Source organism: Anopheles stephensi, chromosome 2 (genome assembly GCF_013141755.1).
Source record: "Anopheles stephensi strain Indian chromosome 2, UCI_ANSTEP_V1.0, whole genome shotgun sequence".
Taxonomy (NCBI): Eukaryota; Metazoa; Arthropoda; class Insecta; order Diptera; family Culicidae; genus Anopheles; species Anopheles stephensi.
The window spans coordinates 13,698,841-13,709,755 of NC_050202.1; the positions used below are offsets into that span (position 1 = coordinate 13,698,841).

At 43.1% G+C, this 10,915-nt stretch overlaps 2 protein-coding genes across 2 annotated transcripts; one reads left to right on the plus strand and one right to left on the minus strand.

The window, feature by feature from the left end:
- Positions 1-2,090: 2,090 nt before the first annotated feature.
- LOC118504132 (selenide, water dikinase 2-like) lies at positions 2,091-3,670 on the minus strand. Its single transcript, XM_036038220.1, has 3 exons — positions 3,377-3,670; positions 2,942-3,305; positions 2,091-2,871 (listed from the first exon to the last, which is right to left on the minus strand). The coding sequence occupies exons 1-3, from the start codon at positions 3,555-3,557 to the stop codon at positions 2,301-2,303; spliced, it is 1,116 nt and encodes a 371-aa protein (XP_035894113.1). The 5' UTR covers positions 3,558-3,670; the 3' UTR covers positions 2,091-2,300.
- A 191-nt stretch (positions 3,671-3,861) lies between these two features.
- LOC118504133 (AP-1 complex subunit mu-1) lies at positions 3,862-6,411 on the plus strand. Its single transcript, XM_036038221.1, has 4 exons — positions 3,862-4,077; positions 4,378-5,475; positions 5,552-5,677; positions 5,753-6,411. Exons 2-4 carry the CDS (start codon positions 4,432-4,434, stop codon positions 5,849-5,851), a joined length of 1,269 nt encoding a protein of 422 aa, XP_035894114.1. The 5' UTR covers positions 3,862-4,077; positions 4,378-4,431; the 3' UTR covers positions 5,852-6,411.
- Positions 6,412-10,915: the final 4,504 nt, after the last annotated feature.

The following is a 10,915-nucleotide window of genomic DNA, read 5'->3' on the forward strand; positions in this document are numbered from 1 at the left end:
AAACCACAAATTTAATTTCAACGTTACACACCCCCGTGCGAGTAGTTGGTGCTCGGCAAATGATCTGCACCGGTATAAGCGTACACACATCCACACAGCCATCCATTATGCTGCTCGAAAGTGTGTACTAAATTAACGATTAATTAATTATTCACTGCCACCATCACCACCATTGCTACCATTGCACGCATTAACATATAATTTTGCATCCGCGTACAAATCGGCGTGTGATCCACGTTTGGGGCAGGCGTTTTGCACTCGGCAGTTAGGTGAGAAAAATCTTGAATAATTCAGAACCCGGTTACGGTTGATGGGTGGGCCGCTGATGATTGTAGGTGAGTGCTAATTAAAGGTTGGGCTGCCGAACGAAGCATTTCGGGAAAAGTGGGTTAATTTCAATTGGCATGCACAAATCAATCATACCTTTAATTTGTTAAATGTTTCAAATATGCGTTTAACTTCCTCTGTTAAACAGCTTCCATCAAGTCCACGCTGAAGAAAAACAATTCCAGGAATATTCTTGCTCTCAGAAATGGTGAGCATAATTTACATCGTCACACTCGAATTTGTCCAAAACTTCTTTACCTTTCAATTCGTTGAATAAAATTCTAGTAGTTTCCATCCCGGGTTGCATAAATCAGCCCGTGAAACACGGTGACAGTCGGGAACGAAATTAGACTCGCACCTGGGTGACATGGAGAAAGTTTGCATTTGTGTAATCATCAAAAAAAAGTCTGTTGCATAGAAAGTGCACTAACAAACATGGGCAAAGGTTTGACTCACGCATCCTTTGAAGCGTGGCCTTCCCGGTAAAGTTTGGCGCCATCCGTGGCCATTGATCTGGAACGCTTTCGCTCACACTCCGACGAAGCGAGCGAAGCGCGTCGTAGCGCCGTTGTTGAGCGTCAAGCTCGTCGCTCATGCATGCGAGCGGGACGAATTACTTCGGTGGGAAAATTTTCACGGACAATAAAATCCTTTTTCTGCCAGCTTTTAACGGCGTAGACTTGACACGACCTATTGCGGCATAGGCGAGCTTTAAGTAATATTATTTTAAAGGTAAGATGTTAGCTCACGTATATTAATTATTTCTTTCAGATATTTTAATTATTTAAATATGCTGTACACTTTTCTTTAAATGAATTCCTAGCTTTTTGATTAAATCAAAATTTAATTTTCCTTTTTACCACCTTCTATTACTTAACCTCGAAACGTCGTTTAAGAAGCTATTCTGTTATACTCAAGACACTTGAACTTGGAGACCGTTACCATATCAAAGTTCCTTTCGTATACTTCTCTAGTGTGATCCTGCAAGCGTTATCCATCTAGACCTGCCTTACCCGATCTCCTCGAGCTTCATGTTGAGCCTCCTTGATTGCTTCCAACTAAATGGGACACGTGATAAGTAAAAAGGACATTCACATAACGGTCGATTTTAAATTGAATGCTTCACGCACATGAAACATTTCATACTACTATCGAACGTGCTCCAACACCGTTGCAACGTGCAATCAGCTCACAGCAGGGTTGCAATGAAATTTGGAGCATGCTCGCGGGCCTCATGAAATATTTCACGAACAATTTAATTTCACCGTTTCTATTTTAACACAGACGACTTCCACTCTTTTTTAACTTCATAATTATTATAAAAATTTCATATTTGAATTCATGAAATACTTGTATCAATTCACTTCAGTTGATTCTTTTGTAATAATATTAAATGCCGATAAATATTTCGACACTTGTTTCAGAAAGTCACTGTCAGGCCTGTCCTGAAGCAAACATTTTCAAGCAGCATACGCGAACTGGAAAAATACATACGTTTCACTATACGTCTATACGAGCACAATAATTAACTGATTGCTATTGAACAGTTAAGGTCGATTAGAAAGTGAAACAGGCATTCATTTATAACGTTACGGCATAGATAATTAAGGGAACGCCTGTGTATTTAAAGTGTATGCATGCCAAACAAGTAAACAACCTTTGTAGAAGATAAGGCCTGATAAAGTGCTGTTAATGACCATTGCTTTGCCTTTATCTCCTCTAGTGGACACCATGTCACCCTTGAAGACGGCAAACTTTCTTTGTTTTCCGAATGCTCTAAAAAGCATCAGTTGGTGGTTGTATTTTCAAAGATTACATTTGCATTATATGCTTTATTCAAATCGCGCAGAACGCAAACAAGTTGGACAATGGTTCAAGAAAGCTTTCGCAAACTCCCCAGCATTTGCAGCCTTTACGGAATTCGCTTCATACGCTTGAAGTCACAGCCAAGTCATTTGCGCTCTGCTTTGATTTTACGATTCTCTCACAGTTAAAATGTTAACATTTGGATTCATCTTTACACCTCTGCTTCCCTTTTCAACGCGCCCCACAATCCATGCCTCGTGTTCGGTACAACGTTTATACTCCTCGCAAAAGGCAGCCGCGCTAGAGCTTGGCAAACATATCAGCAATCCTCCGCTCGTTTCTACTGCCTTGCCGGCCAACAGTTTTGTGCTACGACCAAGAATGTCCGCTATTTCCCGTACGTTTTTGATGATCGGAAGCGTGTCGAGATGGAAATCAACCTCGGCCTTCTGGAACGATGCCAAATTCTCGGCATGCCCATAGATGCCAAAGCCCGTGACGTCTGTGGCTGCGTGTGCGTTATGCTTTCGCATCAATTCCGATCCCGTTTTGTTTAGCCGAGCCATCGATTCCAGTGCGATGCGATACGTTTCTTCAATGTCGGCCACACTGAAACGCTCCTGGAGACGCGTCCAGTTTTCGGACTTTTCGTTCATCCAGATGTAAGCATTCGTGGCCAGCTGTGTACCGAGCGGTTTGGTCAAAATGATCGCATCACCTTCTTCGGCGTTGTATGGCCTGCGGAACAAACAAATGAATACAATTATTCGTCACGCCACTCCGCAGCCCATCTTATCTTATCACTCACATTATCAACTCCGACCGATGGCAGACAGCCGAAGCAGCGCCACCAATAATGCACCAAGGGTTTTCCGCAATACTGCCAATCTGTACCGGTGCTTTGCATTCTTTCGCAGCTTCCAAGAATCCTTTCATCACCATCGGTACCACCACCTCACGTTCCTTTTCGGTAAACTCGGTCGGAGCGGTAACAATCAGCTTTATCTGATCGATTTCCGTTGCACCGACCGCAAACACGTCACTGACAACGTTCGCCAGCGCGATCTTGCCCAGCATAAACGGATCGTCGATAAGCGGATAGAAGAAATCAACCGACTGTACCAAAAAGAGGTCATGTTTGAGCGCTATTACAGATGAATCCAATCCTATCCCTGTAAATTATTGGTATGAAACTAATCCTTCGCTGTATTGTAGTTTGTAGAGTGCCAAGTGGTCCGCTTACCAACACCATCCTCCGCGTCCTTCTTCTGCTCCCCAACCTTATCACCTAACTGGTCTGCGTACACTCCTGCAAGAAGTCGGTTTAGGACATCTTGAGGAACCTTCGAACCTCACCCTCGTAGCGTGGAGAACTTTGTTAGCCGGAAGTCCGGACTAAGGCCGGCACTTTCCGGGTTGAACATCGTGAGTTTTTAAGACGCAAAATAATAATCAGTCAGGTGCCGCCGAATCACAAATAGAAAACAGCTGATGTGCGAGTGAAAGCAGGTGCTACGGTCATGTTATTTGACGTTTGGTGTGTTTTGTAATCGAACATGGAAAATGCAACTTACTTTTGTGATATTTTGTTTATGAATGAAGGATAGGTTAGAAAAGAATAATTTATTAATTTACAATTTAAATAATAATAAGAAGAAATTCATTTAAACTCATTATTTGTTGTGCGTTAAAAAATTTATTTAATTTCACATCTTTATTCACCACATTAGTTCGCTCAATTTCCACCAGGGGCGCTGACGTTCGAACTGTCAAACCGACATTGACGTCGCTGCAATAAAAGGAAAATTGATGACTGGATTTCTGGTTGGTCAATAATGTTGGAAAATCGGAAATTACGATTATTTTAAGCAAGAAACACCATTCAAGTTATTGTGTGTACTTAAAGTGAGCATCGGCCATTGCAAAAAATCGACAAACAGTCAGGTAAGCCGCATCAGGTGGTGCAATACAGTTTGGGGTTTGTTTTCGTTCGGGAGTTGTACGTATGAAAACAAATCTATTACACGAGCAGCAGCAGATGATATCGTGCAAGAAAAGAATTATCAGTCTATGATAAGCACGTACCGCGATAGTTTCTTCGTGGTTTTCGATTCGATAAATGGAACTCCCGCACGCATGATGATGTGGAACGCAACAACCAAGCTGCATAATCGGCGCACAAACGCGAGGGCGTGGAAACGTAAACATAAGCAACTAATGCACGCGCATCTTATCATTTTCCAGCTCCATCACCGATCGGAACAGTACCGAACAGCCGGGTGTCGAAAGGGAAAGAAGATGTCTTCGTCAGCAATTTTCATTCTCGACGCGAAGGGAAAGGTGTTGATATCGCGCAATTACCGCGGTCACATCGATATGGGCGTGATCGATAAGTTCATGCCGCTGCTGATGGAAAAGGAAGAAGAAGGGCTCATTACACCGATCCTCCAGACGCCCGAATGTACGTTCGCGTACGTGAAGACGAACAATCTGTACCTGGTTTCGGTCACCCGTAGCAACGCGAACATTGCGCTGGTGTTTGTCTTTCTGCACAAGGTGGTGCAGGTGTTTACGGAGTACTTTAAGGAGCTGGAGGAGGAAAGCATACGGGACAATTTTGTGGTGATTTACGAGCTGTTGGATGAGCTGATCGATTTCGGTTACCCGCAGACGACGGACAGTAAAATTCTGCAGGAGTACATTACGCAGGAAGGGCACAAGCTGGAAATACAGCCCCGCATTCCGATGGCAGTGACGAACGCGGTTTCGTGGCGTTCGGAAGGCATCAAGTATCGCAAGAATGAGGTGTTTTTGGATGTGATCGAAAGCGTTAATTTGCTGGCCAATGCGAACGGTAATGTGCTGCGAAGCGAGATCGTTGGAGCGATCAAAATGCGTGTCTACCTGTCCGGTATGCCGGAACTGCGGCTCGGGTTGAACGATAAGGTGCTGTTCGAAAGCACCGGCCGGGGCAAATCGAAATCCGTCGAGCTGGAGGATGTAAAGTTCCACCAGTGTGTGCGATTGTCCCGGTTCGAGAACGATCGTACCATCTCGTTCATTCCACCGGACGGCGAGTTCGAGCTGATGTCCTATCGGTTGAACACGCACGTCAAACCGCTGATCTGGATCGAGTCCGTGATCGAGCGTCACGCGCACAGCCGCGTGGAGTACATGATCAAGGCAAAGTCGCAGTTTAAGCGCCGATCGACGGCGAACAATGTGGAGATTGTCATTCCGGTGCCGGCCGATGCCGATTCGCCCAAGTTTAAAACCACCATCGGCAGCGTAAAGTATGCGCCGGAGCAGAATGCCATCACATGGACAATTAAATCATTCCCGGTGGGTAGAGAAATTCCTCTGGATGGTGAAGGTGTCTTAAATGCTTATGCTTACGAATTTCGGTTCTCGTTCACAGGGTGGAAAGGAGTACCTAATGCGTGCCCACTTCGGTCTGCCCAGCGTGGAGTGTGAGGACAGTGAGGGAAAGCCACCGATTCAGGTGAAGTTTGAAATACCCTACTTTACCACCTCCGGCATTCAGGTAAGTGCGCAAAGCGACCGATCAAACTGACCGACCCCTTCAACTGATCAGCTTCAAACGATCCTTGCTTTTCAGGTGCGATATTTGAAAATTATCGAAAAGAGCGGATACCAAGCACTGCCCTGGGTGCGGTACATCACCCAGAACGGCGACTATCAGCTGCGAACGAACTAAAGTTCTGACGACGGTGCCTATCGAAGAATAATTGTTAAGTTTCCCCCCTCCCAATCCCACTGTTCCTCTCTCATCCTGCAACCATGTACGTACTACGACCACCGGCAAAGTGCCCCGGAAAAGTGAGCTCCGATCGATCCGGGTTGGGTTTTATTTGGTGGGTTTCTGTTTGCTTTCGATTGCGTTGTGGCAGTATTAACAAGCGTGTCTGTGTCACGGTAGGCAGCTTCGATCGGAAAGACACACACGCAGACACGTAGAATGGGATGTAGTTTCTTGCTTTTTTCGTGTTTGTGTTTATGCACCTCTTTGCTTTTTTCCATCCTTAAAATGCAATTTTATGTGCTGGTTAGTTGTCCTGGATAGTATTTGTGGCGATCTTTATTTTCATCGCATTTTTTTTAACTACACCCTATCCCATCTTTTAGTCGAAATTGTTGTCCGTGAGATAAGGGTATAAAGATTGTTTGCTAACCTTTTTTAATTTTATGTTTAACGTTAACCAATCCTGTAAAACGAACATGTAGCACATATACGGTAATAAAGTAAAGGAAAGCCAATGAAGGGTGTTGCTGGTGGAAAGAAAAGTTTGCTATTAATATGCATTATTATAATACCGATAGGGTCCAGATTGAACCATTTTGAATGCTTCTCGATTCTTTTGCAGCTAGGTAATGTGTATGTAGCATCTTCAAAAGCGTTTCTTGAAGCCGTTAGAATATCCGAATTTGAATTTATTTATATTAAAATTACAATATTGTTATATTATACAACAATAATATAGCGGCCTCAAGCGGACATCCTATTGATGTCGTTGTCCACCGATCCAATGCGCGGGATTTCAAGCAGGGAAGCGCGTCAACGCCGCCACTACGGCTCGATTTCTAGCTAAAAACGCTTTCCCTGAAATTATCTGTAGTTAGATCAGCGTTTAATTCATACAGCTCATCACAGAAGCGAACAATCCGTTGGTGTTTCATTATATGACTGAATGTATTAACCACCAGGCGTCTCCATCGGTAGTATCTCTTTAGTAATTTATTTTTTATCTTTAGAATAACAGAAGAGCTCCTGACCGTGCTTTTTGTATTATAATTTCATTTCTCTAAAAAAAATAACACAATATATTTCAAGACTTGATTGTTTAACAAGTCTTCCTCAAAACAGATCTAACCAAATATTATGAATGTTTTCCTGAACCACATCAAATCGTTCGTGGCATGGCTTTGTTTACCCATTTCGGGAATCATCTCGATCTCTCACCTCTAGAGGCAATTGAATGATGCACCTGCGCCTGCACAATAAACGGGCTCAAAATTAATAGCATATGAAAGCCACCAGAGCCATCGTTTAATCTATTTCATTCGGATCGTTAAACGCCTTCTCTTCAGAAGGCATTTGCCCCTTGTGGTCTGTGACTGATGGCAAAACGAGCGCATCGCACTGAGGTTACTGAGGATGGCTTCAGAGTAAGTAAATTATCCATTCCCCATTCGGAGAGAACCGATAGCGGCAGCACCGTGCGATGCTGAAAGCCATTATAGCGAATGGTTATAATTACGCGCCAAAGCTTCTCCGTTTGAACGAAAAGATGCGAACCGCAACCGATGGCGGCTTCGTTCGTACGTTCGGCTTCGCGTTCGCAATGCTGTACGCGTGCGGGAAAACTCTCCGAACCGATCCCAGGGCCGGCCTTTTTGCAATTGATTGAGGCAAGATGTGATCGGGCTCGCGGAAGTGTCATCATCGTCGTATTCATACGCGCCTCGCACTAAATCGGATCGGGACAATGGCATGAATGGGAACCGGAAGACATTTCACCTACCGGTTTGGTGATCCCCAATAGGCACCTGAGGTCGTCTATCTTAATGTGAGCTGCCGTCGGTGCTCACAAGGAAAACGTCGAACCGATAGTAGCGTCGATTTGAATCTTAGAGTCGCGTAATAGGTCGTTTTAATATGCATAAATTATTGAATTATTGCGAGTGGCAGGCCGCGACGACGGCGATGGGAGGATGCCATCTTTCCCAGTGCAGCAGACGCACTCAGAAGCACGGATGGCTCGTGTTCGTGGCACAAACAGCCCCACCAAACTTCTCATGCATATTCAACGCACGGTTGTGCTGGTGGAGAAATGCAAATGTGGGATGGGGTCTTTAATGTGTTTCGGAAAGCTCAATAAATAAAATGTTGGCGCGTTTTTTGTCGGTCGTGGAAAAAGCAGAGCGCGCTTTATCCGTACTTGCGAAACGCCATTGAGTAAGCGAACTCGCAGTGGAACAACCGCATCTTTCGGGTTTGGCAAAAGGCGTGCTTTATGTGATAGTTTGTGGGTTGTGTTACCCTCCTCCCGCTAGCTTGAAGTATCTGCAAGAAGCTGAGTGCTTTAGCGATTTTCTTACCCAACCGTAGGAAACACTAAGAGGCGTACTTTCGTTTGAAGACGATAAACAGATTTACAAACGTGGGAAGCGTCAGCGATGGTTGTTCTGGGAACTTTTTCCCAGCATGGAACGGGGGAGGACAATTGCAAACTAAAAAGCAAATGATTGGACACCAGAGAGTGTGAAAAGAAAGCGATCGAATTGTGGCACAAAAAGTCAAAACTTTTAACGAGTACCCACAAGCAAAGCACAAACAAACCGTGAAAAGGAAACGATGGCTTCTGGGAGGACAGAGCAGACGGAGCGCTGCAACAAAGGCCAATAGAGGGGCGGAAAGAAAGCGAGTGAACCATTCGCAAAGCAGCAGCCGTTCGATCAGATGTTTCGATTCCTGCGAGGGCAATAAAGTACTGACAGGAAAACCACAGACAAACTTCGGAAGTTGATTCGGCTCTTCGCCGCACACAGCGACAATGGCCGTGGCCCTACCGAGGCTGCTTTCCTTCTGGCTTGCCAATGGGGAACAGTGGCTGGGTAGGGGTAAGGGGGGTGTCTTTTCCAACTCCGACTCCTCCTTATCATCCCCCATCCCCCCCAAAAACCCAACCCAACCTGGTTGTAGTTTTGGTTTATGTTCGTTTGTTGTTAGCTACTTTGCCGGTTTTATTGTTTAGTCTACAGTAGGGCAACACGAAGAAGCAAAAAAAAATCGGCTACAACACAAACCATACAAATACAGCTTGGCCAAAAGTTTTGGCGGGTGGGTTTCGTTTTATTTCTTTGGTGGTTGTTTGTCGGTGGTTTTGTGATCGTGGGGATTGCTGTTTTTTCCCCTACAGCTGTGTGTCAGCTGGATGCAGCGATCAGTGCTTTGCGTGCACAGACGGTGCAGTCCATGAATAATTGTGTACGTATTTTCTTTAACGACAGCAAGCAAACTGAGTGTTGATCGATTTTTGGGAAGAACAATGTAAACTTTGTGTGATAGTAGGTTTGTGGCGAGATGCTGTCGGTGGTTCGTGATTGTTATCTGAACTGTTTCAAGGATTAATTTTTGAAGAAATAAGGCTATATGATAGGTGGTCGGTTATCATGTTGGACATTGAGACAAAACGGAACGAGTAGGTTTTGTTTTTACTATTTCAATGGTTTGCTTAAGTTGAAAATCAATAAAATGAATGTATTTAAAACTCTAAAGCTAAAATTATTGCTCGTAAATTTCATAATGTTTTTCTTATTTTTGGTTAACAAAACTGTAAACAAATCGGTGGTTTACAAAATGTTGCCATTAATTCAGAAACCTTTTGAGAACACAAAAAAGGACGAAGAGAAAAAAAAACTCAAGACAAAAGTTTTTTAAACATATGAAAAAGTGAAAAATAAATCTACAAGATACTCCGTAAAATTAATGTATGCTTGAAAATATCAAATAAGTAACACAAAATGTAGAAAGGTTCGTTGATTTTGTAATAGGAAAATCATATATTAAGGATTGATAAGGATTTATTTATCAAACTATAAACTTAAAATGTCAACGAACTATTATGTAGGCTAAAGTCTTTGTCTGGGGCGTTCCTGTGGCTGAGGCGACAGCGGCGCCGGGCTACACACGGGGCAGGGCCGGGATTCAAATCCCATCCAGTCCGCCTCCCCGTACGTAAGGCAGACTATTTTACTACGGGTAAAATTAAGTCACAGAAAGCCATAAATGACAGGCTGAGACTTCTGGAGGTTGTAGTGCCAAGGAAGAAGAAGAAGAAGTCTTTGTTTGGAGCACATAGACCGAGAAAATCAAGAGAAAAAAAACGACTACAATGATTTAACTATTGATTGGAGCAACCTACCAATATATTTTCAGGAAGCTTTATAAAGCTATATTTAAAAAAAAGGCTTGATTTTCGAAGATGGACATGTTGGTTCCTTAAATACGAACTAGGGGAAAATAATATTTCTCCGTGTATTGTTCCTAGTGCTTGAGCCACCAGGCGTCTCCATTGATAGTATTTCAGTAGTCCTATGCAGCGTTGCCCAGATAAGGTGCTGATTTTTTTTAGAATAAGGTCAAGTTCAAGTAAGTTCTTATTCGTTTGCTTTGAGACTTGTCTACATAACAAAATTCCCTTACAATACTTTCATTCCGTTTGAAATATCTAAAACATTTTATAAAAAAAACTTCTTTAATCGCATGATTGCTTTCATAAGTGTTTTGTCATTAGGGAGACAGATTTTTTGGCTTTTTATTACACGTTATTTGCGTACTTGGTACGATCCACAGTAAAGAGTGAGTTTCTCTCTCTCTCTTTCCGGGCAGCCAGGGATATCACAACAGTGATGATTTTGCTAATAGAAGGAAGTTGGATTTATTTTAAAATTCAGGGAAATTTTATCGATGTGATCGTATTGGATTCCAATTCCAACAGCCGAAGGCCTAAACATATACTTTTTATTTAAACTCCTTTGAACTTCTACTTATCCTATACCTGAACTACTAACTAACAGTTTGACGCCGTATTGCCATCATTAGGTGTGATGACCACTATTTGTAAATTAAATGGGCATAACAAACATAACAAATAAGCTCTAAATTATAAATTCCAATCTCGATTTACCGTCGTTAAAACAAACCGGTAATTAAAGCTACAGTTTTCAATAAAAAGCTGCAAGCAATATTTAAGCTATT